Consider the following 27,137-nt stretch of genomic DNA (forward strand, 5'->3'; position numbering starts at 1 on the left):
GGAGGAAAGGATTGGTAGATTGTGATCTACTACTTTGACAAAATTATGTATTTCCTTTTTTGCCCGGTATGTGCCATTGATGCAATAAGCCCGGGCCCCCAGCTGAGCTGCGTTTGGAAATGCCACTGAGCATGGTGTACGCGCTTCACTTCCCTTTGCCGAAGCAAGACACTGTCAGGAATAGAGTGCAGATGTGCCACCAAGCCCACTCCTCCTCCGTCACCCTGACCTCCGCCGCTCTGCGGATGTCTGCCTGGGTGAAGCCAGCACTCAAGCGGAAAACAGCTCCTGCAGATCAATTCATAGGATTTAGGGACATTTAACTTCCATCAAGCCCACATCATCTTATTGGTATTTGAAGACTAACTTATTACTGAACATTAATGGCCATAACATAGAGAGTTGTATATTTCCTGGGAGAAGAAAAAAAAAACTAATCTAGAAATTCCCCCCTGAGACTACAAAGCAGAGGAAACCACACTTAAACCCAGTTATTTTTATCTGAGTTCTTATAAGCTTAAGTAAAACAAAATTATAACATATTGACCCTTGGGGTTTGAGTGAAAGTTATGTGCCTTTAAAGAAGAGGTTAGGGTTATATATTACAAATTTTGATAGCTTATTTTCAGATCCACTTATCTTTTAGGTGATCTTAAATATGAGAGGCATATTAGTTCTTCATTAAAGAATTTCAGTAATGAACACAGAAGGATTACATAAAAGGTTTAAAAGAAGTATAGTAGAATGGAAAGAAAACCAGGTTGTCATTTTGGACCTCAGAAGAACTGGTAACTATTAAACATATATTTTCTTTTAAAAGAATAAATGCTTAAAATTTTATTCTCATTAATGATAGCTCAAATCCATGTAATTATGCCATTTTAAAAAACATCTCCTAACTTGGTAGTGCTAAAATATCCAAGATCCAAAGAGGCATACATATAATTTACTAAGAATTAGTGTATTCTAACTCTGGATATTATTTCACTTTTGTAAAAATGTTTATTGTAATGGCCTCAATATTTTTAAGCTCTTGCAATTTTAAAATTAACATAATTTTACAAAACAATAATTTAAAAAGCAAAATTCTGGAAATTTGTCCTGCAGAAGCCATTTTTACCACTTTTTGTGGAAAGGGAAATTTTAGAGCACAATCCTCCATATCTAAAATACAATATTACTATCAAATAGCATAATTATATCCATATATCATATTCGATTACTATAAAGGAAGAAATACTATGACCTTAATGATACTCATCATTGCATTATTTATAAAACTAAAAAGAAAGTTTCTCTTTCTTACATAAACGTTTAACTTGAATCTCTTCTAGAATAAACTGAATGTAGAAAGACAATGAAACACACATTGTAGAGCCCATAATTCTAAAACAGTTGACATATTTTTCTTTTATGTCATTATGGACAAAAGGAATTATGGGATCTTATGCTACAAGTGTATTGAGACATTTTAATGTGTTTGGAATTCTGTAAGTGGTATTTTTCTAAGTAGGGTACATTTAGTTAAATCAACTGACACACTGCATATAAACTCAGTAGTGAATAATGTTATAATGGAGTAGACTTCCCTTAGTCAACCCCCTTTGTGCCAGATACCTGGCATGTGGGCTTGAATCCATATATTTGGTTTGCTGGGTCCGTCACATACATTTTATGTGTCCATCAGATAAATGCAAGGCCCACAGAGTTCAGATAGAGCAGGAACCTGAATGAACGCCCAAGAAATATTGCTTTGGATTAATGACTCAGAACTAGGTATTTCAAAAGGATATAAGTCATAGCAAATGAACAATTAGTTTCTATTAACATTTTAAGTACAAATATTATGTGATACAGAGTATTTTAATTTTAACTTGCCAGCGCACACCTTCCATATGGTATTCCCTAATGTCTTTCTGTTTGATTCTCTTAAAAAAAGAGTGCTATGGAAGGACGGCATTTTATAACAGAGAACAGAAACTAGAACACTGCAGACTGCTATACCATAATTAAGCCTCAGAGGGGAAGAAAATACTAGTGAGACAGTGCGAGCAAAGCTAAAAAGCAAAGTTGTGAATGACACAGCCATGCATACAACAGGTACACAAACAACACATGATTGAACAGATTTGTTTCTAATTCCTTTGTTATAATGAGATATGACTCCTGTTCTCAAGGAAAGAAGAGCTGGTTTGAGATTGTGGGGACAGTTTTCTTTTTCTTGTTTAGTTAGTTGAGCCAAGTGGAGTTGAAAGAGATTATAGGAGGACAAAATTAGCCCCAAACTGCTTGCAAGTACCTCAGGACAATTCTTACTCTTTTTAGATCCAACATAATCAATGCCAGCAATTTGGTGGATCTTCTATTTTAAAAGGTAGTAGCCGTCCCCCTCCCCTAATCCTCGAAAGAAGACGCACCTGGCAGAGGTGGGAGGCCAGGACTGTTTATCCCAAGGGACAGAGCATCCCCTCCAGCAATTCCGTCCCAGCTGTTTAGAGAGGGGCAGCTTCCCCTGTCTCTGGGGCAGCAGTGGTGAGTGAGCTAATTGCTGCAGCAATGATTTATGCACAAAAGTGTGTCCTCTGATCATCGCAAGCACAAAGATCGCCCACAGTACAAAGCTGACCCAAAAAGATGGACTGCAAGTGTAGAGGGGTAGAACCTAAACCTTATCAAAAACAAATTCTAGACAACTTCCTAGGAAGAAAGGTATGTGTATATAAATTCTGTGTTTTACAAGTGTTTATTTTTATATTTGTATTTATACCATTTAACATCTACTCCATATTCAAATTCTGAAGGGTTTTATCTTCCGATTAGGAAGAGCCATTAATTATTCGAAGGTTTCAAATATTTCAGTAGCTTAACTAATATGTTAAATGGAAGCAGAAAGGTCAGAAATGACCTCGCCATTGTGAAATACATTCTGAATGGAGTTGTTAATAAGGACTTAACTCCACACTCAAGCACATCTTCCTCTCCAGCGTTCATATATACGTTCCACACAGGGTTTAATACACGCACCTGACTCAGGACAACACGGCACTGTTTAATAAAGACAGCAACACGAAAAATGTATTTTCAAAGGATGGCTTAGGAGCCTAAAAAAGTGTCCACAAAAATTCTACAAAATCAGAGTTAGAGCTGTTTTTTGCAGATCTCTACTTTCTGCCTTTGCTGTTCCAGAAACATATCTAAGAAATCTCAGTATTTTAGAAGAATCAGCTTTATGTTTTAACGCTCTATTTTGAGATAATTTGGACTTCCAGATGAGTTATGAAATAACACAGAGCTCCCTTACGTCTTTCACCCAGGTCCCATTTATGTTGTTAACATTATATAATGATCAAAACTAAGAAATTAACACTGATGCAATGCTATTAGCTGAGCTACAGGCTTCACTGGGATTTCATTGGGTTTTCTATTGTTCTTTTTCTGTTCTAGGACCCAGTCCAGAACACCAAATTACATCTCGTCATCATCTCTCCTTAGTTTCCTCCAATCTATGATGGCTGATTAGTATTTCCATTAAAGACCGTGAAACTTCTGAAGAAAACGATTCAGTAGAATGTGTCTCAGTTCGGGTTTGCTATTTTCTCATGAGTAGACTGAGATTATGGCTCTGGATGAAGAATACCACAGAGGTGTCTGTCTCATCAGGTCACTTCAGAGGGTACATGACGTCCACGTGTAACCACACAACGAGCTCAAAATAGTTCTGTCCTTTTTGTGACAAGATACTGAGTTGCTCCAGTCATTCAGCCAAAGCATGTCCAAAGGAGAGGACTTTGACCTCCACTTGCACCTGGAACCAAAGTCTCACCCCCTCCACGGAACCAAAGGATTAGAACATGACCGGAACTTGAACACCAGAATCCTTTTGGAGGCCAAGACCCCACTGTCCAGGAAGATCCGGTGCTAAAGCCACTTACCATAAATGGCCAAGGTTGTCCAATCAGACTGCCCGAGTTAGAATTAATGATTATATATAACCACTTATTTTTAAAAGTTGAGTTAAGCCCTTGGCGAGGGAGACAGATCTGAGATTTCCCTCCTGTCTCCTTACTGGGCTGCCCTGAAATAAAACCTATTCTGTCTGCAAAGGACTGATGCCTCCGTTTCTAGTCTGTCTAGTGAGCAGTGGGTGTGGAATCCACTTGGTTGGTTCACATGTACATGTCTTATTATGTATTCATGGGTTTCATACCTTATTCAGTTACACCTATGTCTCAACTTTGATCGGCTGGTTAAGATGCTATCTGCCAAGTTTCTCCACTGTAAATTACTACACTTCCCTTGTAGCTAATAAATATTTGAGGAATATAATTAGAAATATACTGTTCTACCTTAAACTTTCAGCCACCAATTTTAGCTTCTGTTGATGGATCTTGCCTGCAGTAATTATTAGCATATACTAATATATGCTGTTCTGATGATGATACTCTGTCTCCATTATTCCTTCTACATTTATAACCAGAGCTCTCTTGTGAGAAGGAATGGTTTCTCCTCCCCATTCAGTTATTTATTCAGTATGTATTTGTATAAATATAAACTCATGGATATTAATTCTTTGGCATTTATTTATTTATTTATTTATTTTTGCTTAGATTATTCTAGCTTTGGCCATTGATGGCTTTTTCAGAACACCTCCTGTGCCTTTTCAGCATGCCTCCATTTTATTTGTAAAGCAATTCCCTACTTTCCGGCACTAAGCAACTCTAAATAATCATTTTGAAGTTGCTCTGCTCTACAGAAACCGAGCATTTCATCTGACAAATTGCATACTCCTCTGAGACCGATCTTGTACCTCCTTGCACCTAGCAGAGTAGCTGGCAAGTGACAGGCACTTGTTAAATGCGCTTCAACCGAATGCTTGTTTATTCCCTATTTATTCTGAGTTTGAGAAAGGTAAAAGTTACTCCTTGTATTCTGTGTATGTTCCTAAATACATGTTCCCTATTTAACCACTGCTCTCCTTTCTCATTTTGTGTAGAATAATTCTAGGTCCTCTGACCATTACTTAGAGAGATTATCATCCATATTAGAGATTATCATCAATATTATCATTGTCATCCTCAGAAAGCCATCCCTAGTCTGGACCCACCTATGTCTCGGTAACAGACAGTGTAAAAAGCAAATTACACAAGTATCAGCCCTACCTGACATAAGCCATTCAAAATATAACACACAAGTAAAATATACATGCTTTATGAAAATTTAGTAAGATAAAGAACGAAAAAATAAAATCGATACATTATTTAAAAGAGCATAGTGTGAAATAGGTCAGTAAGGCAATAACAGAAGTATGACGGGGGTTCTTGTACTCCTTAACACTTAGTTTTCATAACTATCTTAAAATTAATGGCCCTAGGGTTTACTTTTTATTTTATTTTATTTTTTATATTCCAGCAGAACGGTTAGTTCAGACAGTTATTTACTAAGTGCTTATGATATGCCAGGCACTAATCTGACCGTGAGAATTAGGTACTACTGTTTTGGCCATTATCCAGATATGGAAAACCAACAGGGGGAAGTTGTTTATCCAAGGCATGTAACTAGTAAGTGCTGAGTCCGAATTTGTAGTGAAACAGCCTGAAATACAGCATCTACATGCTTCATCATTACACTGCACCGCCTTTGAAGAAAAGCAGAGCTATTCTTCTTGAAGTCAAGAAACGGAAAAGCTTTCTTAGACTGCCCCACCAGCTCATCCTCCGTGCCCCAGAAACCAGAGGCTCTCAGAAACAGAGTTTAGAAACCCAAGTTCTGAGCCATCGCCTGCTAGTCCTCAGATTTGACGCTCTGAGTTCAGAGCTCGATTCCACTCAGGGTGGATTTGAGTTAAGGCAAAATGGGTAGATTACCTGAGAAGTTTATAACTGTGCACACGCAGGGCCTGTTGAAAGGGCACAGGGCCAACTCGCTTTCTAAAATGTGGTGTTTCCAAGGGCCTCCTGAAGGTCTCTCATCTCTATAATGTCCCAGCATTCACCTTGCCAGGCAGGTTCATTATCAACTTAACATTTATTTGTTTCCCCTTCGAGAACTACCACATCTTCCTAATCATGGAATTAGTGAGAATCTGAATATCTCTTCCTCTTATCAGGATTATCTTTAATTCTAATTTTTATCTCCCTAGATGCTAATCCTTTCAGACCATTCATCTTGACTTTAAAAGTGATTCAAGGAAGCATTAGTCTTTTGTTCTTTTTCAGAATAACAGAGAATGGAAATAGAAATTTGATCCAGTTAATGAATGTAAATATACACCTGAGAAGGAAGCATTTGGATATCTGATATATCTTTGCTAATTTTTCCCTTCTTTTTAGCACCATAATTATTTTCCTAGTTACTTACTATGTATTTAAAATTAACTGAAAAATATATGATTCTTTGTTTCAGTTTCAACATTTTGCACATCCTTCTATGTTCGCTAATGTCTGCCAAATCCTTGAAAAACAATAAGAGTCTGGAATTATAATAATTTGTTTGAGCTGTGAATGTTAGAAAGATAAAGACCTGATTCTCTGGGTCAGTTGACAAATAAAATACACTAGAGATCCACTCTAGATTTCGTAACAGATTTTTGGAAGAGGGAAGTATCCAAATATTTTTTGTTTGACTTGTTGTCTGGCCTCTTGGCAGGCTCACCACCTTTGGTGTCTGTGTCTCCAGAGTTAACAGTGCCCGAGGCATGGAGCATGGCCGAAGACCCAGATAGTAAGTTTGACTCCAGTCCTGTGCCCCAACATCAGGACAGCTCTCCTGGGGAACAGTTCTACCGCTGGAAGTGCTTTCCTTTAGATAGATCTAAAATGAGGTCTCTCTCTCTTTTTTTTTAATAGGAAAGAAGGAAGGAAGGAAGGGCAAGTTTAGAAGCTAAAAGTGAAAAATGTGGGACTTAGAAAAGAAATATTTTTTGTATGTTATAATGTCAAATTTTTCTTCAGTTTTCATAATTTAACAAGTAACTATCAAATTAAGACATTTAGTAACATTATAGTAAGTATTTACTATGGATACTTAGTTATGTGATAATTAGTATGAATGTGATAAAATGTGATAAAATAAAAAGTTGTATCCAAAATCATTATTTTAATTTATCCATCCCTCAATAAACCCCTACTCTATGACAGGCAATTGCACTATAAGATTGTAGGTTATAGTCCCCGATCTACAGAACTTTACACATTAAAGGATTTTTTTTTATGTTTAGGATTTGAAATGAAAAAAATAGTCAAAGGAAAATATATTAAAACATTTAATGGAAAGTATGACACGATGGCTTAAACAGGGCTCCATCATGATATTTGAGAGGTTGGCCACTCTCTAAATGACAACCTGTTCCAAATCCTGACTCTCCCCCAAAATAGCTCTTTGACCTTGGATGACTAGTTCCATTCCCTCTGTCACCTGATTTGTGAATTGGGGATAATCTTAATAATTAAACTCACACAGTGAAAAATGCAAGCTAGAGTCCTGGCCTGAGACAGGGAAGCACTTAATAAATCTTAGTATTGGTTTACAAGCGGCAGGGAGAGGTGATTCAGGAATTCTATAAAATTAAGGTCCCTATAGAATGACAAAAATACGGGAAATTTTAAGTGATATGATATTCACAAAGATAATGGGTATAATGCCATCAATTATTTACAGACACTGACTCTTTTAGAGAAATAACCAGACAATTAGTTTAATAACAAGTACTCAAAACAGTGCCTGGTTATGATCATTGTTTTATAAATATTTGTTAAATTAATAAAATAAGGTGATTTAGTCCCACAAATCCTGGGGTAAAAAGAACGAACTGATATACTCATTTGTGTTTACTGAGTGGCAAAAAGAATACAATTAGCTGGATTTCAAACAAGGCTTCAGTCATTAAAATGTAAACCCCAAAGCATGAAGACAAATAACAACTCAACAAAAAGAAAAATTTAAATTTATTAGATATCCAATAAAAACAGTTCAAGCCATAGCAATACTGAATTTCAGAAACAAACTGAAAATAATATTGGCCACTTGAAGACGGTGCTATAGTTATATTAAAAAATAGTCAAAACTGAATTTGATTATTTGATGAAAAAAATGAAAGAATTCTAAAAATAGGTATAACAGAGTCTTATGTTTTGAGAAAGAAAAATGCAACTGAAAATTTTATAAATATTATACATTGCCCCAAAATAAAAGTCATTTACCTCACACAGTCAACTCCCTGGCTAGGCATAATTGTGCACATGTGTGAGATTGTGCAATGGTTCTCAGGCTGCAGCTGTATTACTAGAGTACGCACACAGAGTGTGACCCCACTTCCATTCCAAATCTGGGGAAAGACCTGAGAACTCATTCCTAGCAAGTTTCCAGTAAATGCCAATGCTGCTGGCCTGGCAATCACTGCTACAGTAGACAGAAGGGTATTCTCAGCTTCCGGAGCCTAAGGTTCAAATCACAGCCCTGCCAGTTACTGGTTGACCCTAGAACATCAGGCAAATTCTCTGGGCATCATTTTCCTCATGAGGAAAAAAAATGGTAGAAATAATAGTTACCTCAAAGAATCTTTTGCGAGACTATATAAGAGAACACGTGGAAGGTGCCCAGCACTGAACTGACACGCAGAAGGAACTCATAAATTTGCTGAGTTTATATGTGCTTCCCATTTCAAACATAATTTTAACTGATAGCAGTTAAAGGTCCATATATTTCCTACTGAAAGACAAAAAGAAGTCTGTACCAATAGATTTCTATTTGTGAAATCATCAATGATTAAGGGTTTAGCCCTATAAAGCCTAGAACTGAGATATCTTGGTGTTAAAGTACAAGGTAATCTCAAAGTTGACTTTATCAGCTAGTCATACTTTAACAACAACAACAAAAAAACATGGAGCAAATGAGAAAGCATCCTAAACCCTGTTTCATCCCAGAGATCAGACAACGTACCAGGAAGCAGCTGTGAATTAGGAAAGCTAGGTCAGTATCACCAAGAAACTGCAACTCCTCTGGGGTCATTGCGGTAAAACGCCAACGCATTGTAGGCATTCGCATGAACAGGAGAAAAGTTCTCAATAGTGCTTTGCTCAAGGTATTTACAGTAAAAGGTCCTGAAGGAAGTTGCACATTCTGGTGCATGTCATAAATGACAAATTAGCAAAACTAAAGGAATACACCCTAAGAATCTTGAAACACCAATTCAAGAGAATTTATGCACCCCAACGTTCATAGCAGCATTATTTACAATAGCCAAGTGCTGGAAACAGCCTAAGTGCCCATCAGTAGATGAGTAGATAAAAAAACTGGTTAATTTACATGACAGAATACTACACAGCAGAAAGAAAGAAGGAACTCCTACATTTTGCAACAGCATGGATGGAACTGGAGAGCATTATGCTAAGTGAAATAAGCCAGTTGGTGAGAAACAAATACCATATGACCTCACTTATAACTGGAATCTAATGAACAAAATAAACTAACAGAAAAAACAGAACCAGAGACATGGAAACATGGTACAGATTGATAGCTATGAGAGGCGGGGGGGGGGGGGCAGGGATGATGGAAGGATGGGGCAGGGACTAGTCAAGGAACATGTATGAATGACTCATGGACATGGACGACAGAGAGAGGACTGACTGTGGGCGGGAGGAGTGGGCTGGGTGCAGGGGGCAAAAGGGAAGAAAAAGAAATTGAGACACTGTAATAGCATAAACAAAAAAAAGACTTCTCATTCAGAGGCTTTATCATGTATCAGTTAAAGTACACTGGGGAGTTTATGCTTACGTTTTTAGTTTTAATTATTAATTCAATCAATGGTATTTCTTGAGTGTGCCATGTCCGTGTAGAGCAATGCTCCTGTCTCTGAGTATACAGGGGTGAAAAAGATGGGACAGTCCCTGTCCTCAAGCAGCTTAAACTTTCAAGGGATAGACAGACAATAAATAAGGCATATCTAGTAAGTAAACAAGAGAGTTTTAGATAGTGCTAACCACTATGAAAGAGATAGAACAAGGTGATAGGGTGTGGGCACTCATTTGTATATGAGTGCCTACACTATATAAATGTACCTGTGTTAGTCTAATTGCATGACAAACATTGCTTCTCTTAACCCTCAGTGATCCTATAAGGTTGATGTTACATAATTACCAATTTGCAGATGAAAACAATGGAAGCAGGGAGGTTAAGTAACTAGAAAAAGGTAACAGCTTGGAAGAACTTGGATGCGGAGAGTTTGGCTCTCACGTCTGTGCTCTTACCTACAATATTATGCTACAGCTTGAGTTCATGCATTATTTCATTTAATTCTTATAACCACCATCTGAAGAATTACACCTCATCTCTCAGAACTGGCGACTAAAACACAAGGGGAAAAGGGAGTTTTGCCAAGTTTAGATGTTTTCACCCAGGAGGTCTGACTCCAGTTTCTTTTTAACCAGTTGGTTTATCTTACTGCCTCTAGATGCTTTCTATGGGGACTCATCATGACCTAAAAAATAAAAGTAAATACACTGGGAATTTTCTCCTTCACTGTTTAGAATCAACACCAAATACATAGGCACTGGTTACACTGTTGAGTTCTCAAATTCTTGATGGTCAATATAATGGAAAGTCCCAGTACAGTTACTATCATTATATCAAATACAAATTTTGCATTTTTTCCTCCTTTCTCTCACAAGCCAAGCCCTACTCTAAGTACTGGATATGATATTAATGACTGGCTGTTTGGCCTGAACTGTTAGACTGCTAGGCACATGAATTTTTTTGAATACTCTAAATGCTATCATCTATTATTCCCTTTCTGTGCTAGGGCTGACTATGACAGAAATTCTACAGTTAGGAGATAAATGAAGGAATTTACTTCTTCATTTATCTCCTAGTCCTTAGCCTGGAAGCAGCAATGTAGTGAGCAGAATTCTAAAAATGGACCTGGAAGATGTCCTGCCCTAATCCCTGGAACCTGTGAGGATGAGATGTCTCTCGGGTTATTATGCGGTGATTATGCTATGTAATACAGCACCAGGGACCTTCAGGTAGGAGCTTAGCTGGGTGAGTATAATTTATTCACATGAACCCCTTTATGTCTCTAGCTGGTGGCATAAGACAAAGTCAGATTCAAGCACAAGGAGGATTTCACACTCCATTGCTAGGTCATGCATGTGTGTGCATGCGTGTCTAGGCCATTTTATCGCATTTGTAACCCTGTGTGACCACCACCACAATCAAGACACTCCAGTGAACCATCACCACAAGACCCATTTATCTCCACACCCATTCTTAACTCCTGGCAACTGCTCATCTGTTGGCATCTCTATGATTATGTTATTTCCTAAATGTTCCATCAGTGGAATTATGAAGTGGGCGTCCTCTGAGATTGGCTCTTTTCACTCAGCATAATTTTGTTGAGGTTCATCCAAGTTGCTGTGTGTCTCATTGGTTTATTCTTTCTTATTGCTGAGTAGTAGTCCACATTTAACCGTTCATAGAGAAAGGCTTTTATGATTCAACATAAAGCACTCCCTTATGGCCTCAGTCAGATTCAGTGAATTCCCATGTCTTGGTAGCCACACACAATATGCAACAAATAAACACTAAGGGGCATACTTTTCCCAGCTTATCTCTGAACAGTGGAAACTTTTTCACCTGTCAAGTTTTCACAGTGGCAAAGAAATGGGTTCAATTATGCCAGAGGCAGATTCAATTTTTAAAAAATTAAAACTATCAAAGTTCAACATCCTATTAACCTGAAAGAATTCGTCAACCTCGGGAAGAAAAAAAAATGGCTTCTAAAACTGTAAAATTTTAGAATAAAATTAAGGGCACAAAGAAAGAAACAAAAAATAAGGGTACAAAATTGACTTCTAAAATTGTAAAATATGACAACACAATTAAGGGTACAAAAAGAGAAACAAAAATTCCAGTGACTCCAGGAGAATGTATACCTGCAGGATAATTATAGCTTTCCCATACGTGTGCTCACTTCAATAGGAATTAGAACAATCCTAGATCTCTCGTAAGCAGGCCATATAAAAAGACACACTCTCAAATCGACTAAGCTGAATGGTACTTTTCACAAGAAAAAAGATTTGCATGGTCGTGCGTCAATGTTAGGGGAGCCATCACTTCATAAACAAAAAGGAATACCATTTCTCCTCATGAAATGTTCTTCCCTTCACTTTCAAACAAAACAAGTGCCAGCTCCCCTCACTGGCTCAGCTCTAGTCCCTTCTCCACAGTCCTTCCAAACACACAGCCCCTGCCCTTTCTCTGATTCATGACATCTGGGAGGAGGTACTTCTCATGTACTGCCGAGTAAAAACTTGAGATTCTTATTATGGGACACCTACAGCGTGTTCCCAGTGTCTATCCATTCTTTATAGCCATCTCGTTTACAAGAGAAAAAACCTGAAAACATCGGAAAGTCCTTTATTGTGGCACTGGTTACGCAAATTAAGATTCACACTAAAAAATTATAATATAGGCATATATTTAATCTTGTAAAAATATGGTCACAGATCATATTAATGTCTGTTATTGTATTGTTATTGTCAAACACAAAAAAATTAGCATTCCCTATTTTGGAAATATAACTATGACAATAAAAAGAATAGACAGGGAAAAACATGAAAATAATCCAGGATTATTTATTTTCCTTTCCTTTTACTTTATTTTTTTCTACAAGTTTAATGATAAACAGGAATAATAAAAAACAGTAAGTTATTAGAATTTTAAACTTTCTTGAGACAAGACTATCCTAATTATTTATATCCTCCAATTTGGTAATTTAAAATACCCAATTTCTTTTGTTCACAAAGAAACACATATTAGTAAATGACTATAGTTTGTTACTGATAAGTTAATCCATTGTGAATATACTATTTAGCATATGTATACATTTTGAGGTCGTGGCAAGTTTTTATTTTTTTTAAAGATTTTATTTATTTATTTTTAGAGAGGGAAAGGAGGGAGAAAGAGAGAGAGAGAGAAACATCAATGTGCAGTTGCTGGGGGCTGTGGCCTGCAACCCAGGCATGTGCCCTGACTGGGAATCGAACCTGCGACACTTTGGTTTGCAGCCCATGCTCAATCCACTGAGCTACACCAGCCAGGGAGTTTTTTAAGACATATTCAAATACTATGTAGCATAATTCTCTACATCTCATGATAAATGAAAAAATTATTTTTGAATAACATTAAAAATGTAGTGGTTCACAGCTTTTTCCCAATGAGAATTTTAAAGGGAGGAATTGCTTTGCATCCTTCGTTTTGCACTTCATACTAAATCAATACTAATAATAGCACATTATTATTAGCTACCATGTACTGCATATTTACCATGTGCCAGGAATCGTGCCATCCTTTAACATTTGTGATATCATTTAAATGTCACAACAGTTATTATCCCCCTTTTGTATATGAGGAAACCGAGTAACGGTATTAAATAGCTTCCCCCAAATCGCAGTGAGTACTTAGAAGAGCTAGGACTGGAAACAAGGCTAGTCTGACTCCAGATACTGAGACATCAATTAGGAAGTTACAGCATCTCTCTTAGCAAGTACTTGAAAGCATTTATCAAATGAACGAATTAACATAAAAGTGCAAAACTAATGTTTATTATTTAGCTATGTCAATTAACTCAAGTGTTAGCAAGTAACAGAACAGCAAAGAATGCAATAAGCAAAGCTTAGCAATGGGAGTTCAAAGTTTAAAACTTGATTCTAAAATCAAGTGTTCTGAGCACGTGAATATGAGAGTATTGCTTTGTCTGTGCAGTTGGCCCCCTTGCCTCATAAACACAGAATGGCCCAGTTGGAAACTTTCTATCGAAAAGAATGGACTCATGACAAACTTACAGATGATAACAAGTCAATCAAAAGGACTGTCAGTTGTATTCAAGTAGCTAAACTGACAGGCAATTAAAATGATTATATGTATTGCAAAATAATTATCATTAAATAACTAAATGGAAGACAAAATTGTTTATTTTTCATAAATATTTTCAAAAACTATTCATTATCAAAGGTTGATACTCAAGCAATTGTTTTAAAAACGTAAAAAGAATTCTAAGACAACAGGTGTCATAGTTTGACTAACTCTACAGTTTATTTTGAAATCACAGAAAATATGAAGATTGGTAATGTTTGCAAAAAGAAAATAAATGCTGTCAGAAAGTACAAATTTGGCCCATTATTTGGTTAGCTAAGTGATAGACAAATAAAATAGAAAATAAAAGCAGCAATTCAATAAATATCATGATCAATGCAATTTCCACAACCTTACTCAAAGTTTCACAAGTAACTTGGCAGCAAAATGATTTATCATAACACGAACTCATGAAAATTAGAGACTTTTTAGATATATTTTTATATTCTCAGCATCAACAAAGTTGTGGGCAGGAAGAAAGGTGCTTAATAAATGTTCATAGCTTAAAGGAACTCTAAACATGAATCAAAGATGTTTGTTAATGCAATTTATAAACTTAAAATACTAGAAACTACCTAATTGCTCAATAACAGAGCAATGATTAAGTAAATTATGCTAATATCATTAGCCATAAAACCAAATGTAAAGTTTATACCTGAAAATACCATAACGAACATTAAGAACTGAATGTGTAGATTTAGCTGCAGGTTAGAAAAAGCTGAAGAGAAAATTAATGAGCTGAGAGGCAAGTAAAAAGAAAATATTCACACTAAAGCATAAGGTGACAGAAGGTAGAAAATACAAACTAGAACATAAGAGACATAGGGTGTATATTAGAAAAGAAGTTCTACTATATATGCCCCTAGCAGTCTTTTGGAGAAAAGAGAGAAAATGGAGCTGAAACAGTATGTGAAGGAACAACTGCAGAGAATTTTCTCAAACTGATAAAAGACAGTAAGCCACAGATTCAAGTGTTAAGAACCCAAATATTGTAAGTACAAACAATAACACCAAAACAGTCTAAGGAAAATTATAGTAAAAACCTAATACAAAAAAAACCTTAAAGTCAGTCAGAGAAAAACAACACTTTGCCTTCAAAGGAGCAGTAAGACTGATACATGACTTCTCAGTTGCGGGGGGTGGGGGGGTGGGGGAGGGGAATGCAGCTAAAGGCAATGGGATGAAACCTTCAAGGTATTGTGAAAAAAAATAGTTGACAGTCCAGAATTTCATGCCCAGTAAACAATATGAAAATGAGAACACAGAAGTGAAATATAGATACTTTAAGACAAAAAAGTATTGAGAGAATTCATGACAAGCAGACCCAACCTAAGAAAATACAGATGTTGTTTATGAAGAAAGAAAATGATTCCTGATGGAAGTTCAGAGAAACAGAAAAAAATAAAGATCAACAGGAAGGGGAAAATGTGACTTAGTCCAAATGAATATTGATTAAGAAATAATAATTATAATATTTTGTGGCGTGTTTCTGCACCAGCATGTAGTCAGAAAGTGTATGTATGAAGCATAAGACTTCTAAAATCCTTGAATTATCTAAGAAGTGATAAAAGCACTAATTTATATTATATGTTTTTCAATGCCCACTACAATTTTTGGTCTCCTACTTTCATATATGCTGGGGCACTGTTGGCTGTTTGCTCTGTTTCTCCATAGATTGGCCAGGTTTTTCTCCTGTGTGTAGGGGAAGTGGAACCCGCTCCCTCCTACCTTGCTGCCATCTTCCTCTATGTTATATGTTAATAAGCCAATGAAACATGTATAATCTTTAAAATAACCACTAAAAGAATAGTAAAAGAGTGGATAACTGCCAAGATAACTGGGAGGAAAAGAATAAGGTAATATACAAAATATTCAATGTATAAAAGCAAACCAAACAAACCATAAAGCAAATGGAACACGTAGGTATCAAACAGTAATGTGTTATATTTAAATTCCAAAGTAGCAGTAATTGTTATGGGTAAGTAGACTAAGTACTTCAATTAAAAGACATAGATTGGTATACTGCATTCAGAAAAATATGCTTTCATGTAAAACACTTTCAATATAAGGATAAAATTTGAAAATAAAGGACACACAAAAAAATATCATGAAAACACTGACCAAAATGCTTGGGTTACTATATTTAATATGAAGCAAAATAAATCTTAAGTAAAAAATTTACTATAGTGCCCTGGCTGGTGTAGCTCAGTGGATTGAATGTGGGCTGCGAACCAAAGTGTTGCAGGTTCAATTCCCAGCCAGGCTACATGCCTGGGTTGCAGGCCATGACCCCCAGCAACCGCACATTGATATTTCTCTCTTTCTCCCTCCCTTCCCTCTCTAAAAATAAATAAATAAAATCTTTAAAAAATTTACTATAGCTTAAGAGGAACATTCCATAATATAATTCCATAATTAATTTATCAGAAAGGTATAACAATTAGGCCCTAGCTAGTGTAGCTCAGTGGATTGAGCGTAGGCCTGTGAACCAAAGGGTCGCTGGTTTGATTTCCAGTCAGGGCACACACCTGGGTTGTGGGCCAGGTCCCCACTGGGGGGCATCCCAGAGGCAACCACACATTGATGTTTCTCTCCCTCTCTTTTTCCTTCCCTTTCCCTCTCTCTAAAAATAAATAAATAAAATCTTTTTTAAAAAGAAAGGTATAACAATTATAAAATTCTATGTACCTAATAAATAGCTTCAAATGATAGAAATGAAAAATTCATAAATCTAATAAAAGGAGAAATGGACAAATCCTTAATTGTAAGTGGGAGATTTTAACAGTATCTTTTGGTAAATGATCTACCAAGCAAAATATCAGTAAATATAAACAAGATTTGGAAACACGTTAATCAAACATGAGCTAATTAACATAATAGAACACTACACCTCTACATTTCAGACCATATATTCTTTTCAAGTACATGTGAATAATTTACAAAAATGTCTAGGTATGGTTAGGCTATAATGCAAGTATCAACAAATGCCAGAGTTAAAATCACACCAAAAATGGTCTTCAACCAGTGAAGTTAACAGTCAATAACTAGAGTCAATAACACACATATACACCAGAAATATTTCATATATTTGGAAATTAAGAAATATACTTCTGAATAATTCATGGATCAAATATTATAGCAAAATTGAAATTATAATGAAAATGTGGCACTGAAGTTGGTGAAGCGAGTCTGAGAGACTGCCAGGAAGCCAGGCTGGCTGGACAGAGGCAGGGAAGGGAGACTCGTGTCAGAGAAATACCATTGGCCTGGTATAGTAAGACCATGTCTCATCTAGTAAAGATTTTGGTTTCAGATCTTATATTTCAGTCTTTAATACACTTCAAGTTGATTTCTGCATATGGGGACAAACTGTAATCTAGTTTCATTCTTTTGCACATAGCTTTCTAATTTTCCCAGAACCCTTTATAGAAGAGACTTTCTTTTCCCTATTGTATGTCCTTGGATCCTTTGTCAAAAATTATTTGCCCATATAAGTGTGGGTTTATTTATGGACTCCCAATTCTGTTCCAAGGGTTTGTGTGTCTGTTTTTCTGCCAATCCATACTGTTTTGACTATTTTCCCTTTGTAACATAATTTGAAGTCAGGGAGTGTGATACTTTCAGCTTTGGTTTTTTTCCTCAGGATTGCTTTGGCTATTTGGGTTTTTGGGGTTTTTTTTGGTTCCATACAAATCTGATGATTTATATCAATGAAATATATCATTGGAATTTTGATGGGGATTGCATTCAATCTGTATATTGCTTTGGGTAATATGGACATTTTACCCAATGCGATGGATATACTGCCATATACAGCAACACAGATGAACCTTGAGAATATCATGCTAAATGAAATAAGTCAGACAGAAAAAGGTAAGAACTATATGACTTCACTTATATGTGGAATATAAAACTGAAAGCAACAAATGATCAAATAAGAAAAACAAACAAACACAACTCATAGATACAGACAACATATCTGGTTACCAGAGGGAAGGGAGGTGGGGGAGTTTTTAAAGGATAAAATGGCTCAAATATATGATAATAGAAGATGATTTGACTTTGGGTGGTTGGCACACAGCACCATAAGTAGATCATGTATCATAGATCTGTACACTTGCAAACTATATAATCTTATTAACGAACATCATCCAATAAATTTAATTTAAAAAGAAATAAAATGAAAAAATAGAGACCATGGTTTCACTCTAAAAAAGGTAAAAAGCCACTAGAGGATTTGGGGCTGAGGACTCTCATGATCTGACTTATGAACATGAAAGGAACATTCTGGCCTCTAAGTGGAGAACAGGTTGTTGGGGGGACAACGGCTGAAAAGGTAGGTAAGTTAGGAAGCTAACCGACAGGTCACTCTGACTGCTTGAACTCTGCTTCACCCAGTTCCATATGCTGTAACCTCATAGTACCTCCACCACCAGCCTTCTGCTTGTCCACCCACTGTATTCAAATGTAGAACCTCATTGGCTCCTACATTCACTATTATAATGCCAGATAGATGGATATTCTAGCTTAGAAGCTACAGGTTGAGGATGTAGAAGTAGAGTTTCCCATTCATACCTCGAATAGCTTTATAGACAATATTGAGTAAAACAAAAAGATAAATAACACATTTTAAAAAATGGAAATTAAGCAGCGGTACCGAAGGTTCGGGTACCTCATGGCAGTAAGTACAACAAAGATTAATCACAAAATGCTTATTTGAAAGCCTTTTATAATTTCTGAATTAATGCATATCTATGGATATTAACCTAATCCTTTGGGACACTTCATTTTGACTTTGTTTCAAAGAAGCAGGTCCAATTAGATTATTTGTTTCTTTAACTTTATTCACAGTGAACAAATGGGAATTAATTTTAAAATATGCCAACACACAAACAGGCAATAATATCAGCCAATCAACAAAAGCCAGGTTATTTGACTTTTCTAATTTAAAAGGGGAGTAATAAATATATTCCTGCATCTCTGGAACACAAAATTTAATGTTTTTAAATACAATACCAAACTCTGTGGAATACAGTATGCTTCAAGCTGAGCATTTCAATAGCTAAAAACAGTAATGTAATCTAACATATGATTTCATTCTTAGAAAGTATAATTGAATTTAATGAATATCAGAAGCAATTATATTAACATTTAATTTTATTGGTAAGAGTTTGAAATAAGAATTTGAGTGTAATTTAAAGTTAATTTTCCTTATAAACACAGAGTCTGACTGTTAATTAAAACTAACCCATGCAGTTACCATCTCTGCAAAAATTGTGTTGATATTTGTGACCAAAATGAGAAGAATGTTCCAATCAAATAAGGTTGCTACCAATTACCATCAACTATATGCAAAGCTACAAAAGTGATTTAATAGAGCAATAAATCATATGCTACTGAATTCTCCAAGTTAGATATGGCTCTTTCGATTGTTAGTAGATTTATTATGTAGGTTTTTTTATAATTTATAATTTTAGAGGCATGACCATCATGTGTCTACTTAAAGAATTTCTCCTTGCCATTAATTTGCCTTTCCTCAAAAGCAGAAGACCAAGTAGATCTGTTAGCTAGCATATCTCAAACCTGTTACTGAGAGAGAGAACCCTTGAATGCAGGAAAAAAGCATGTCACTTTTTTTTCAAGCTTCATTTCTTCTATTCTCTTAGGGGAGGAAGGCCTTATGAAAACTGACCAATGCTGTGCAGTCTGGGCTTGTGTATTCCTGGGAGGGTAAATAAGATACAGTGAGGACCAAATGCTCAGTGTTTGTTCCACACCGACTGCAGCCCTCCTTAATTACAGGAAAGAGACTAATTGTATAGCAATTGTAAAAATGTAAATAAGGCTTTAAAACTAACTTAGGAATTATAGTTTATAAATAAAATACACTGTTCAGAATATTCTGCGTTTGTTATGATTGAAACGGTAGTGATGCTTTAGGGAACAGGGGATGGAAACACCTGCTTCTTATCAATTACATCTCCTAATGATTATAGTAATTTTATGGGTTAACTTTAAAATGTAAACATTGCAATGTTTTTTGCAATGTTTTGAAGTTTAAATTATTAAATAGAGATTTATTTTTAAAATAGCAGTGGAGAGTGTCAACCAAAATATAGCATATTCTTACCTAATTCGGCAAATAGTTCTACTAATAAAGCATGTCTCAAGCACCTACATTAAAAATGCTTTGATAACATATGTTGATTTTTATTCCATTGCAAATACAACATTCAATTATTAAAATCTGGAAAATAAACAATACATAAAATTTAAAGCTCAGTAACAACTGTCAATGTTTTGAAATATCTCCTTCAAGTCACCTGCCCATCTGGTTAGCTATCTATTTATCTTTACCTTTATCTACACAAAATTAGGAGAAGAGTAAATACATTTTATAACTTGCTTTTTTATTAGTATCAAGACTCATGAGACATTAAATTGCATTCTAAATGGAAAATAAATCAAAGATCCCTTAAATATATGCACTCCTTTGAAAGAGTGAAGCGCATGCCAAGTCGGGTCATGAAGAGAAACGTCGGTGCGGTGGGTGGCAGCTGCCCGCTTCCCCGGGAAGGAGGCCGGTTGGGAGAGCAGGAGCTAGCAAACCCCTGAGCGCTCAGCAGAGTCACTAGTGGGAAAAGAACAAAGGCCTTTCCAATGCAACTAACACAGATGTGCCCGAAGGCAGACTGTCAGAAACAGTTACGATGACAGCTACTCACAGTTCATTATTTCCTTCTCACAGGTCACTGGGTGACAAGCTGGGTCAGTGTGCTTTGTTGGCTGTCCCAGTCCTTCCCCACCCCCTATCAATTTAAATAAGGGTAAAGGGCTCCACTGGATAAACTAATGTAAACAAACACATTCCAGACACTTAAAGATGCCAGCATATGACCTTTCCTTTATTTTGGACCAAACTTAGAGTTACATATACGCACAACTTTATCCAAACAAGAAGAGAATCACATTTCTATATCTTACTGTTAGGGGAAGCAAAAACATTCGAAGCGAGGCGAAAGCAAACAAAACTATATAATCCATGATGAACTAATAAGACTCTTACATGAAGGACCTTACCCAATATGAAACTTTCCTTTTTCTTCAATAGGAAAGAGAGTTTTTCCACATTACAAAGAAAAATGAATCAACAGATTGCTTTCGCCAAGTGTTGGCAGTGTAAATTAAATGAAATGGTTCTGACTAGATAAGAGAGCCTGGTTTGTGATGATTGTCGTCGTTTTTTTAGAATATAATTCACAATAATGCACAAATCGAAATGGCAATAGTCTAATCAAATCTTTTATGATGTAGTACACATAAAATTTGAGTAATGACAATATGGCTACTCAATATATTGACATTCTGTTATGAAATCAATAGAATAAAAACTGCTAGGAATAAGGAATAAAACAGAGGTTAAGAGTATGGGCTATACCAACATTTCAGAGCAGCCCAAGTGCCCATCAGTAGATGATGGGATAAGAAAGATATGGTGCATTGACACAATGGGATACTACTTGGCTGTAAAAAAAGAAGGAAATCTTACCCTGTGCAAGAGTATGGATGGACTTACAGTACAGAGAGCATTATGTTAAGTGAAATAAGCCAGTCAGAGAAAGACAAGTGCCATATGATTTCACTCACATGTGGAATCTAATAAATAAAATGAATAAGCAAAACAGAGACAGACTCATAGACACAAAGCAGCTGACAGCTACTGGTTGTGGGGGATATTGGGGGGTTGGGTGAGGGTGGACAAAAAGAGAGAAAAACTCATGGACATGAGAGAAAAATAAAATAAAATTGAATAATTATAATCTCTCCTAAAGAAAGAGTACAGGCTATAGCTCTAAATGGATATAGGTTCAAATCCCCTCTTCCCCATTAACCAGCTGTATAAATAGGCACATCTGAACCTCAGTTGCAGCACCTTCATGGATTATAAGAGTACTTCTACCATTATATTATTATAACAATAAGTAAATTAATCTATCATGTTGTTATAAGTAACTATTTAGCATAGCAATTGGTACATGATGTAAGTATTCAACAAATGACAGCTACTAGTTACCTTTTGCAAACTTTAGTATTTTTAGCAACTTTGCATAAAAGTTGACTTGAATCACATTCAAGGTGTGGAATGCCTTGGTTAACCATGACAAGTTATATAACACATAGATACAGAAAGCAGTATGGTAGAGGCAGAGGGAAAGGGGGTGAGGGAGGTAGAGATGAGCAGAGGAGGGATAATTCAACATGGAAAGAGACTTTGCTTAAAGTGGTGGGCGCACGATGCAGTGTGCAGATGGTGTTTTGTTGAGTTGCACACTTGAGACCTGTATGGTTTTGTGAACCAATGCCACTCAAATAAATTCAACTTTTAAAAAAAGAATTTCAGGAAAGGTAAAGATGATCTCTAAATCCTCCAAGTGCAAGCCTCCATAAATCAGTAAATCTAAACGATTGGCTTCAACAAGAAACCAAGCGTTCCCAGTCTCCCTCAGTGTCTTCTACTTCTTATTGTCTTTGCTGAAAGCTGAGTGTACTGACATATCTTTCTAAACTGTTCCCTTTCTAAGCTGTTCCCTTTCTAAACTCTTCTGCCTTACTTAAAGGTCCCTTTCCGAGATATCCAGTCAAAACTAATAGGCCCCATTTGAAAACCCGAAGATCCAGATAACCACTAGGGCAGGGACAGACATGGTCCGGGAGAGCAACATGGAGGCCGAGAACAGGACTATGGGCTCAGAGAGGCCTGCCTTAAGTTCCTGGCTGGAAGGCCTTAGCCAGCTAACTCAGTGCCTCTAGGCCTCAACAGCCCTCAAGCCAAGTCAGTATATGGTAATTAAGAATTGAACGTTATCCTTCATTTCCACATATTACCTGCCCCTAACTACTGATCTCTCAGTCTCCCCAAACTGAGCTCTTGTGGTTCTCTCATCCCTTGGCTATTTCTTAGGAAGTACATACATTTATATCTCCACTTTTTAAATTCTCTTCAACTATACATTCTTTATTTACATTATTTGATTAATATTTTCCCTGAAGTTCTAAAATTCTATTTATTTTTCAAATTTCCACAACCCTGATAATTTCACATTACTCCTTTATTTTTGGCAGTGATTTCATTCTTATATGTTGTAAAACTGTCACTGATCAAAGCAAGAAGATGTAACGCCCTCCCTTGAGGCTGCAATACTATAATGCACTCACCTCCTTGTATTTGGAAAGCACGCAAACCTAACAAGTCAACCTAAGGTTCAGAATAATCAATATGCCAAAGTCAGTCCCAGGTTCTAATTTTGCTCAACCGTTCCTTCCAAAGTGGGAAGAAAGTAATTGCTTTAAGTACTTACTCTGTACTCAAAATAACTTTGTTCGGGAACAGAAAAAGAGGGAGAGATACTGAAATTATACCTATTGTGGTAAATTGTGGGGGCGGGGAAGAGGATGCAGATACATCCCTGAGGCTTTAAGGCCAGAAGGGCTGCTGCAGCCTGAGACCCGAACCCTGGGGAATGCCTTGGGCCCTGGGAAGTTTCCTACGAAATACCAAATATGTTCACTGGTCGATTGGCATTGACTAAAAATCACAAATCTAAATACAAGCCCCATGAAAGGCTCTTTTGTACATCTACCTGTTTTCAGAACATTTTCACAATTGTTACAGAGTGCTTACTGCTTTTCAGGGAACTTAAAGACATCACATTTAACTCTAACAACTCAAACAGGTATTGTGGAATGTTCGCTGACATTACCTGCTTTGTTTGGGGTTGGGGTGGGCTCACATTTTCTAATAGTATAAGAATTTCTAGGAATGTTCCAGCATTAGACTATATTGCCACAGGGAGACACAAGAGAACACAGGAGACAAATCCCTGAACTACTCAATGCCCTCAACCCTCACAGAAAATATTTCCAGGCTGGGGAAGGAAGGAGTCACAGAAAAGTATGTGGGTTGTCACTGGGGTCCCACATGCTGGCACATCAGGGCCAGCACAACACACACACAAAAACATCATAGAGACTTCAGAAATCTGAAAGCAGAAGAAACCTGTGCCTCCTGGAGTTGAAGGCAGGATAATGACAAGCCCCAGCATGCTGTCAAAAAGTAGTGGCTTCCGAATGAGTCTGGGAAGACAGGTCAACTGTGGCCTCAGAACAGTGTTGGAGCTCCCCAGCGCCCCAGTATCTCCTGAGTTCCTGTTTTACATGAAGACTTCAAGCACTGCTCCCAAGAGGCATCTCTCCAGTGCCCTGGATGGAGCATCCTGGCCCTTTAGCAGTAGCCTGGTGGTGCTGTGGTGGAGTGTCAGAGAGCTGAGACCCACAAAAAGAAGGTAGCTGGGCAAGAAGACCTGGAAGTTAAGTTTTCACACCATTCCAGGAACCCTCATACCATGATATGGTAAGGAACTGGATTTGTTACTTTGTTTACCTATATCCTGTCCTACTAAAAACAACAAAATCAAAGGATTTGAGGTTTAAATAACAAATTAAAGAGACAATGCATTGAAGAGTCGCTTTTGTTATCAGGAAAAAAAATGTTCCTTTCCCATCAAATTCTGAGGCAGGAATAAGCACATTCAGAATATAATATAATTTGTAATTGAAATACAACTATATCTCAATGAACCCAGATGAAATTAATTTTTTAAATAAAAGTTGTCATTTTTTTGTTTTTTCATGTAATTGACATTTTCAGCTACAGTTAAAATATTTAAACTTAGGAATTCTCTTAAACTTTAATGAGTATGGTAAGAATTGAATGACTCCTTTAAGAGTACTTCAATATAGTCAGTTCCAAACAATTATATATTAAGGTTGCAGTTCATAAAGTCACTTTGCAATTTATAACATCAAACCCCAACAGAATTATAATAAACTTTAGTTTTCTAATCAAATTAAGAGGATCAAAGAAACAGTTCCCATTTTCCAACTAAGGATAATTTTCAATTGGTGAGCAAAATCAATGATGTTAATTTTATCCAGTAACAGAAATCATGTCAATTAGTTAAATGATCACTACTGAAGACCATCTATTGTGCACTCGTCCTAAGGTCGAACTATAATATTCTCTGTATGTAACATTAAAAGGATTTTATGAGTATGGCCTTCTTACAACCTCTCAGTATCTTCACAATTGTTTATATGCTTAGGCCTGTCTTGCCCTATTATGTTATTTCAGAGTATTTTAGCGCGTTCCCAGGAAAGCAACCCTCCCTAAGTATGCTTCTAAACACTACCGCACATTGATCTTTAATGAAATACACATAAATGTCACCTCGCTTGATCAAATGTGACCTGAAAACTACTGTGCTTGAAAGCCAAGGGGTTTTTGAGATATTTCAATAACCGTCAAGAAATCAATCTCACATGAAACTGAAGGAACACATGGAATGTCATTGAGCAATAAAGCTCCACTCATGCCATCAGCGCCCTACCTCTGAGCAGCTGCCTTGGGATGTTTCTCTTCCAGCCGCCTCACCAGTGCCACTGTCAGCCGCCCTGTCTCCCCAAGAGAACCTTCCGGCATTAGATCGGTGTCTGAAGGCTCTGGCAGATGCATCAGACCAGGGACGCTGGCACTTTTTTGCAGAACCTAATAAATAAAATGTAGAAATAACATAGCTATATGTTATTTAGCTATCAAGTGGAAACATCTAAACTACATATGCCAAAATTGTAACATTGCACCATTTGTGGAATGACAAATGGTAATTCTTCGTCAGTCTTCTTCATCCTGCAGATACATGATTTGTATGTGGCCAGAACAAAAGAAGGCAGCTATAAGAAAAGCCAGTGTGTCACCATCCACTTAATAAAATGTTTATGTAAATACACAGATGTTTCTACAAATGTTAATGTGCACCTCTATGGTTACACTATGTGTATGATTTTAAACCATCAGCAAGACTAAGATGTGGATTCTTGCTTGCCTCCTGAAAACAGCTTGAATTGCTTTCTCTTTGGGGAATCCATTGTCAGAGGTCTATTTCTGCCTTGCCTCTGGCTCACTGCACTGACCTCTTCTGCTAAGCTGCTGCCGTGTTCCTGATGAGCTGCGGTCCAGGCACCATGGTGAATGTGATGCTCTGTCTGGGTCACATCCATTTGTGCCGTTAGCTCCTCCAGGTAGGTCAGAGCAAACTGAGGATAAGCCTGTAGGAAAGGGGGGAAAATGTAATGCTAGCCTTATAAGCAAAAGTGAAAAATCTATACAGCTAGAATGATGGGAGGATAAATTAGATTAATAGTAAAAAGGAGTGGCTACTAAACTTTGTACTTCATTATCAATTTCAGACCAACATCAAGCCAAGTAACTTTAACATTATGACTTCTAATTAGCTGTTTGATTTGATCAAGTTTAACTTGATTGCTAATCTTTACTCTTAGATAAAACTATTAAAGCCACATTACATGTTAATAATAGTTAGTATTTATTAACTCATTTCTACATAACGGGTAATAGTGTAAAGACACGGCACATATGTCATATGTAGTTTCTGTATTGTTTGGGAATATTCAATTCTGTTCCAGAAGACAAGAAAACAACCAATAGGATGAATGAAATCATTAGCTACATTAAGCACAGATAAGTAAATTAGTAACCTGAGGAGTGTCAGAGAGAAAGTAAGTAGATGGTATGTATATGAACATAGAAAGGGGCGGAAGGATAAATAGACACTTAATAGTTATAATTTACTAAAGAACAAAGCAACAAGTATTTATGTGACACTAGACATACATGAAGCACATGGACGGTACATACAGAAAACATGAGGTCTTTAAGTGGCCACCCATTGCTGACTCTCACTTTGGATCCTCTGTGGATGAAATCCATAGCTGTCCATCAGGCTAAGTGGGGAGCACAGTGTATTACTAACCAAGTGCATCTGCCAAGCAGCCCTCTCACAGAGCAAGCATGTGTCACGGCTTCAGGCACTTTTGTCTGTTAGGCCTCCCTGCTCTGATTTCAGCTCTGGTCCTCGTGACCACCTCATTGGCAGGGACGGGAGGTGCATGGTGGACGGACAACATGTGAGCACTGCAGAGACTGGGTATCAAGTCCTTCAGTCCACTTGCACCTTCAGGATGTTAACCTAGCCCACCTTTCTCTCCGCACATTTTTCTTTGTGTTTTAAACCTATTTAATACATTTGATTTGAGTTTTTAAATTTGGTTTATGCACCCTTTTGTTCCATGAGCTCTAAGGTAGCCTATCT

The 27,137-nt window shown here is 36.8% G+C and overlaps 1 protein-coding gene across 7 annotated transcripts in view; it reads right to left on the minus strand.

Annotated features, from left to right (window-relative positions):
- DCDC1 (doublecortin domain containing 1) overlaps nucleotides 1-27,137 on the minus strand; it is a 360,320-nt gene that overhangs the window by 135,874 nt on the left and 197,309 nt on the right. For all 7 annotated transcript variants that reach the window (XM_036029173.1, XM_036029175.1, XM_036029174.1 and 4 more), the window contains 2 exons: nucleotides 25,939-26,073; nucleotides 25,356-25,513 (listed from right to left, as the gene is read on the minus strand). In XM_036029173.1, coding sequence (XP_035885066.1) covers nucleotides 25,356-25,513; nucleotides 25,939-26,073 — 293 coding nt within the window. The remainder of the gene's footprint in view (nucleotides 1-25,355; nucleotides 25,514-25,938; nucleotides 26,074-27,137) is intronic.

Source organism: Phyllostomus discolor, chromosome 6 (assembly GCF_004126475.2).
Source record: "Phyllostomus discolor isolate MPI-MPIP mPhyDis1 chromosome 6, mPhyDis1.pri.v3, whole genome shotgun sequence".
Lineage (NCBI taxonomy): Eukaryota > Metazoa > Chordata > Mammalia > Chiroptera > Phyllostomidae > Phyllostomus > Phyllostomus discolor.